This window comes from Sorghum bicolor, chromosome 9 (genome assembly GCF_000003195.3).
Source record: "Sorghum bicolor cultivar BTx623 chromosome 9, Sorghum_bicolor_NCBIv3, whole genome shotgun sequence".
Classification (NCBI taxonomy): Eukaryota; Viridiplantae; Streptophyta; class Magnoliopsida; order Poales; family Poaceae; genus Sorghum; species Sorghum bicolor.
The window spans coordinates 39,972,858-39,980,508 of record NC_012878.2 but is presented as its reverse complement, the minus strand read 5'-3'; the positions used below and the strand labels follow the sequence as shown (position 1 = coordinate 39,980,508).

Genomic DNA, 7,651 nt, shown 5'->3' with positions numbered 1-7,651 from the left:
ATGGATAAGGAGATCGAGCTCGAGCTGTCCACTGCTTCGGAACCTTGACGTGAAACTCGGCAATTTGATGGACCTTGTGCTGCATGCCCGACGACGGCCGAACGACTTGGCAGAAGAAGATGAACCGTGCCGAACGACTTGGTACACAATGCTTCAGCAACATGAGGTTTTGGCGACGTCGTGCCCGTCGAACTCCAGGCGATGCAAAATTTCGTACAGCTGTGGCAAGTGCTACGGTTTGGGTAGGGCGTCGCAGCAGGGCTCGCGCCAAGCCGTGCTCTTAGCCGTATGAGTCTGTTCCTTGGACGGTCATGAACTGGTGGACAAAAAGAATATTTGGAGATTTGCAAGGGAGTTTGATACAACACTACGAGATGTTGTTAAACAAGTGAAGATGAACATGTCTAACAGAATTACCATGGCGTGAGATCTTCGTTGCTGTTTGCTCTTTTATGGTTGGTTGTAGATCGATCGTTCCAACAGTGCTTGACTTAGCAGATCAGTACAGCCAGCCTCGGACGCAAGGCAAGGAGCGGCCGCCGGTCGGCGGCGGCAGATGTGTATGTCACGTTAGGGCTTGTCGCAGGTTCAAGTTTCCTTGCAGGTCATGAGATAATAAACAAGAGGTGACCTTGGGGCCTGGCGAGCAGCAGATAAGGGGCAACAAAACTGATTACGAGTTGGACTCGTGAAAACGGGAAGATGGAATCGGCCTGGTTGCTGGTTTCCTAAATTGTCATCACGTCAAAGCACATTAGGTATAAATAAAAAGAAAAGATAGATAAGTGTCAACGATAATGAGAAAATGGTAAACCTTGATCCATTAGTAAAGCTTTGGACTGAGTCGGACTAGGATGAGAATTAGGTATTTTCAGAATTATTTAATTTCGTGCATAGAAATAATTCTAGAAAAGTCTAGAATTATTATTTAAGCTATGAAAAATATTCCGAAAGCTCTGAAAATCCGAAGAAAAATCTCAGAGACATTGTGGAATATAAGGAACTCAAATAACGTATTTGGACCTCATGATAAGATAATTTGGAGCATTTAAAAATTAGATTATGCTCACAGATAAGTAGGAACATGTTCCCAAAAAATGCTGAAATAATTTCGGTAAGTTTTTAGAGATTGAGTGACGGATAAGGAACTAAAAAGAGTGATTTGGGTTGTAAAGAAAAGATTTTTGAGAATCTCCAACTGAAAGCCTAAGCTCAGAAACAAAGAATTTGATTGTACAAAAAGATAAAGACGTGCTGCAGAAAGAAGACCGACCTACTAAACGTATTTTAAAGACTTTACTCACCATCGAAACACAAAGGAGCAACAAGCAAACATCACCTGAAATCATATTCACCAGCATATATGCACAACCATGTTGCTAAGCCTTATGATAATTTTTAATTTAATAAAAAAATATTTTTACTATATTTTTATGAGCACAAAATACAAAACTAAATCAATTTTCATCTATTTCGAAAGGAGCAAATTTTAGGGTGTCACAAGGGTCATCCTATGACAATCACCTCAAAAAATGGTCTACTTTCGAAGACGATCACATTATAAGGCCCACCTTGGTATATAGTGGCCTAGTTTCTAGCCCAAGCAAAGTCCATATCCATTACCCCATCGGGCTCATATATCAAAGACTTAGGATTAGCTCACTATCCCTAGACCTCTCTCCTAGCCATGCCCTTCCTCTACCCTCGTGCAGCCACACCCTTCCTCTACGACATGCAATCACACCCCACCCTTCCCCTCCCATCTCCGGCAGTAGTGGCCCACCCCTCTCCTGGTGGCACCACACACTTCCCCTCCTTCTCAAGTGGGGGAGTAGGCACGTCGCGCACACGAGGGCTCTTTCGACAGCAGTCGAGTGCATGGGGCCCTTCCAGCGGCGGGTGGGATATGGTGGTGGTGCACCAGTGGGCACCTGCTTCCCTCTAGTGGTACACCCCTCCCCTCCCCTTTCACCAATGGTGGTGCCCCCATTAGCCTCAACTTCTAGATCTAATGTCCTTCACCACCTCCACCTCTAGATCTAGCAACCTCTACTATCTCCACCACCTCTAGCTCTAGATCCAGCGACCTCCACTCCAGATCCTGTGGAGGGTAGCCTTGACGAGCAGCAGCTCGAACACATAAATCCTATAGACATGGATTGGCTCGGTGGGCCTATCCATGATTTTTTTGTTTTTTATTTGATTTACCGAGACGGGCATTTGAACTACTTCGGTAAAGATTGATTTACTGCGACCTTTGGACCAAGGCGGTTGTGATGCCTGCCTCGGTAAATCCATTTTGCCCGCCTCGAAAAAGATTTTTGTAGTAGTGTTGGTGGCCTATATACTAGTGTCGCTACCCATGGATGTCTCCATGAGGGTCTGGGTGTTGGAACCCTCGATGAATATTTGAGACGCAGTGATGCAAATTTTCACCGTAGTTGCAATGGGCCCTATTGCTGAGGATACAATCTCCATTGAGCAGAAGCACAACAATTGCCACGACCAAAAGCTAGTGAGTGCCCATGATTGAGCAATTGCAAGAACTAAAAGTGATCCCACCTAGACTGATGGGACTATAGGAAGTGGCCCTACAATGACACATCCAATGACTATAGCAGCACTCTATTGTGCAAGTAATAGAAGCCCAAGCAAGACAAAGTTGATGCTAAAAGAACCATATCTAGACAAAGGCGGGAAGGAGAGGGAATGAAGGTAGTTAAATGTAGTTAGTTAATTTTCATGAAAAAGTTCCAAGGGTTCACCCCATGAGGGACAAAAAAAACCAAGAGCCTAGATACATGGACCCACCCTCTAGGACACCATACACATAGACACCAATCAAGTTATGGGTACAAACCGACAGATCGGATATGAGAACAACAACCACTCAATATGCTCCTTGAGAGCAGCCGAAGGCCAACTCAACGCTAGTTGAGGTTTGATACTTCCTGTACTTTGGTATGCCCCCCTAATGAGGGCCAGAAGTTGACTAAACCGCATTTGTGATTCAGATACCACATCCACTTTGGTATGCCCCTAGAGGGATGACTTGTGACTCAGAGGTAGTTGAGTATCGAGTACCACAAAACCACTAGGTGCTTGATGCACCCTATTAGGGATGACCTCCAACTAGTGAATCACTCAGGGTTTACAACCTCTAACAACAATAAGGGTTTTTTTAATACATCCCGTACACTTCACTACCATGAGATACTCTAATGTCAAATTAAGACCCTCCACTCAATTCTGCAAAAATGTGTGGTGGTCTGAGGCTTACACACATTATGTGAAAATTATTTTGTTAGATCTTGCCCTACTTTTGAAAATTTATGTGTGTAAGCCTCAGACCACCACACACCATATGTCAACATTTTGTTAGATCTCGCCCTACTTTTGAAAAGGCTAATAACTAGAACAAAAATGATGGTGACAATAGAAGGAAGCAATGGTGGTTCTTGGAGATCCGTTGAGAGCCCATCCAAATAGACGCGAGGAAAACTAGTCTTGGTAATTAATAAGTGGCACATTGGTGGCCCACCCTCCTCCCATCGCCGATGAACACAAGGAGGTAGGGATCCATAAACATGAGGAAACCAAGGAAGCTATAGAGAGATCTGTGATATAAAGGCTAGTTGGCCATTTATTTGGTATGCTAGCGATATTATCAAGCACTTACTAGGTTATATGAAGCTCAACGTCTACAAGACAAGTTACATCAAATCCAAGCCACCATTTTACCAAAGGCATGACATAGGCCTCTGTAAGGCCAGTCCCACTATTATACATCCACAAGTTTGCTTAGTTGGAATGGTATTTATGAGGGTAGAGAAATAGTTTTATTACCATAAAACTCATCCATCACGTTCATACGCTCTCAAGTATATTCTACGCAAGATAAACAAAGAGTTATGCAACTGAAAGCAAGGCTACGAAACTGTGCACTGAGATCAACTATTTATCTATTTTGTTCTATTACATTTTGATGACACACTCTTGGTAATTGTGTTTTAAAACTCTAAAGACTAACCTAAGGAGTCTTTGGCCACATGTGGAAGAGCAAGGAGTATGAGCCGGCGCACACAACCTCTTACAGATGGCGCCGCAGAAGATCCTCTGCCGGCCGGCCAAAATAACCTGGTGAGCGGTGACTTGCGCGACCCGCCAGCTTCAAGAGCCAACTGACCCAAACCACCGACCCGCGCGAGCCCAACCATCTCCGTTTCCTTGCCGGTCCCGCGAGCACCACTCACACCAGCGCAGCCGCCATGGCCGACGTCGAGAAGGCCGCGCCCGTGGCCGCACCACCGGCCGAGGGTGCGGCCGGGGACGCTGCGGGCGGGAGAACCGGCGCGGTGGGCGCCGTGCTGCGGCGGTGGCGGACCCAGGACCTCCTGGACCGATCGGGGTCCGCGCTGCGCGCCGGCGCGTGGGCGCTCTCCCTGCTGGCGTTCCTCGTCATGGCCTGCAACGAGCACGGGGACTGGAAGCAGTTCGACCGCTACGAGGAGTACAGGTGAGCGCGTCTCCCCCCTCGATCGCTCTCTTGGCCTTCTCTGTCCGGCCGTGGGGTTCAGGTTCTCCCGTGCAAGCACTTGTTGTGTGCTTCTCGATTCCTCCCGTCCGACGAATTGACGTCGGTTTGCTTGTCAGGTACATCGTTGCCATCGGTCTGCTGGCCTTCGTCTACACGACGCTGCAGCTCCTACGGCACGGCGTCCGCCTTACCGGCGGCCAGGACCTGCAGCCCAAGACCGGCCTCCTCGTCGACTTCGCCGGCGATCAGGTACCACTGCCTTCACATTCACAACGCATCTGCTCTGAATTCTGCTTGGGAGATTCATGTTCCATTTTCCTGTTTCCCATCGTCTGGCATTCGTCTGCGATCCATAAGCCTTGGATTCTGCAATTAATTTGCATCAAACAATTCGAACTTGTATCGCATTGGCAATTGCCATACCTCGTTGGTGGTTTAACCAGAATCACGGGTTTCTTGCATGACATACAAAGCCAGAGATACTTGAATGCCGCGGCGAAACTTTTATGTTTGCACAAGTCGTGCATCAGTAGCCGAGTATGAGGATCCACGAGCAGCTTGTGTATTGCCCACCTCGTGAAGACAACTGTTTTTTTGGTTATAATGGGTGGACCACAATTGTTGCGTAGGTGTTATGCGCTGGAATTCTATTGCTCTTCGGCTAGTATTTCAGTACCTAATTTACTAATAATTGCGCAAGCTGTCCAAACGTGTTTCCGAAGTCCATATGCCACTTCAGCACTACTTAATTACATGTTTGAGTCCTAAATTTCTTGAATTTCATATTGGCAAACTGCCTGTTCCATTTCATGGGAAACCTGAATGCTCCCTTTTTGATGACTCATGAATGCACATACATAAAACATAATAATCCGGGGTCATGACATCTTTGAGCTCTGGGTAATAAATTTTGCATAGCACGACATTACGACAACTGTTTTCGGCGACAATTGCAGAAAGATTTTTTTCTCTCACGAGGAGTTATCCACTGGAATTTTGACGCAATTCCACTAAATATTTCACTTAATTCCGGTATTTAATTATTCAGCAAGTTTTAGTAATGAGATGCAATCTTTCACAAGTCCACACGGAACATCCAGCTCTTGACAGAATTACTGCATACACGTAGCATGATAGGAAAGGCATCAGCCATGGGACACGCCAAATTCACATTCTTTTCTTCGTTTCACAAATGTTAGGCAATAATGGGAATGCTCTAGATCAGATGTACAGACAGCGACATATAGATGTCGGGAAACATGAACTAGATGCCCAAGGTTTTCTTTTCCTAGTGCAGACACACAGAATTTTTGTAGTCTGAACCTGCAGGCCACCATATGGGCTGGGAAAATGCTTTAGGCCTTATTTAGTTCACCTAAAAAAATCAAAAAATTTTCAAGATTCCCATCACATCAAATCTTATGGCACATGCATGAAACATTAAATATAGATAAAAACAAAAACTAATTATACAGTTTACCTGTAAATCACGAGACAAATCTTTTGATCATAGTTAGTTCATGATTGGACAATATTTGCCATAAACAAACGAAAGCGTTACAATAGCGAAATCCAAAAATGTTTCGCATCTTTTGATCCTAGTTAGATGTTTGATGACGTGACGGGCTGATCTGAACAATAATAACAGCACCGCCGTTTCTGTCCATTATTCTCCAGGTGACCGCCTACCTGATGATGTCGGCGCTGTCAGCTGCGATCCCGATCACCAACCGCATGCGCGAGGGCGCTGACAACGTGTTTACCGACTCGTCGGCGGCGTCCATCAGCATGGCCTTCTTTGCCTTCGTCTGCCTGGCGCTCTCCGCCCTCATTTCTGGCTTCAAGCTCGCCAAGCAGACATACATCTGATCTGAAGCTCCGTACACGGACACTTGCATATATATATATATATATATATATATATATATATATATATATATATATATATATATATATATAGTAGTACTTCACATGAGTATTTGCTCAGCTGTGTACAGTCTGAATTGCGTGCGTCATTTACCATTGGTTTCATTGTATGTACAGGTTTGGTTCTTTGTGGTTGTATAACAGCTAGCCCCGAGGATTGGGTAGATGGTGTCTGTATTGGTGTGTGTGATGAATGCACTGAAGATAGTATACTACATTATTGTTTGATTCATTTGTTTGCAGGACAAAAGATAAATATGGGTGTTTGGTTGAGGTTATTAAAGTTTAACAGCTGTAATATTTTTGTTTTATTTGGTAATTAATGTCCAATCATAGACTAATTAAGCTTAAAAAAATTGTCTCGCAAATTATTCTCTAGCTATGTTTTTAGTTTCGTAAATAATCTATATTTAGTACTTTATATATGTGTTCAAACATTCGATATGACAGACGGTAAACTTTACCATACTTAAGCAAACAGACCCTAACGTGTCTACTTTTAAGGGCATCATGCTAGAACTTTGTTCCTTTATAATTTTTTTAAGGGCATGAGTACTGGTGAATCCATGCATCTAAGAAAAAGAACGGCCACGTCAATCCGAAATGAGTAGATCCCTGATTTACGTGGGTTCAATGTGCAGATAAACGAGACTTGCTTAACTGATGCCAGCTGCTGTTCCTTCGTGTTGCCAAATAAGTAAAATATAAAAATAGCTTCCTACTTGGCACTTGCTTTTTCCTATCCCTTCTCTCACAAGAAGCCTGCTTCTTTTTTTAAAATGGGTTCTCTCATCTAATGAATCGCTTGTTCTACTGAGAAAAAGTGGTCATTCCAGAACTCTCATAAGGCTGCTATGTCGATCACTGCCTTGACAAGCAACTATATGAGGTCGATGCAAAAAGTTCCGAAGATACGTCAAGAATGGAAGAAACAACCTGAAAGAAAACTCATGGTCAATATTGATACAACGTTTCATGATGGCTGTGGAAGCTGAGGTGTGGTGATCAGGGACTCGGGGGAGGCTTCATAGCAGAGGCAAATCATTATTTTCCTCTAGTGCTAAATGCTCAAATGGTTGAGACATATGCTTTGAGAGAGGGTCTAAGGTTAGCACAACAATTGGGCTGCAGCACAATCATAGTACAATCTGACTGTTTGGAAGTTGTCCAAACTAATACAGGATGGAG

General features: G+C 44.3%; 1 protein-coding gene across 1 annotated transcript; it reads left to right on the top strand.

The window, feature by feature from the left end:
- Positions 4,151-6,761, top strand: LOC8066779 (CASP-like protein 4B4). Its single transcript, XM_002440854.2, has 3 exons — positions 4,151-4,516; positions 4,654-4,786; positions 6,215-6,761. Exons 1-3 carry the CDS (start codon positions 4,269-4,271, stop codon positions 6,404-6,406), a joined length of 573 nt encoding a protein of 190 aa, XP_002440899.1. The 5' UTR covers positions 4,151-4,268; the 3' UTR covers positions 6,407-6,761.

What these genes read in the sequence shown, in the direction of transcription:
- LOC8066779 (XM_002440854.2), top strand. Translation starts at nt 4,269, where the DNA reads ATGGCCGACGTCGAGAAGGCCGCGCCCGTGGCCGCACCACCGGCCGAG. An exon ending in GACCGCTACGAGGAGTACAG is followed by an intron (nt 4,517 to 4,653) that starts GTGAGCGCGTCT and finishes TTTGCTTGTCAG; the next exon opens with GTACATCGTTGCCATCGGTC. An exon ending in TCGACTTCGCCGGCGATCAG is followed by an intron (nt 4,787 to 6,214) that starts GTACCACTGCCT and finishes ATTATTCTCCAG; the next exon opens with GTGACCGCCTACCTGATGAT.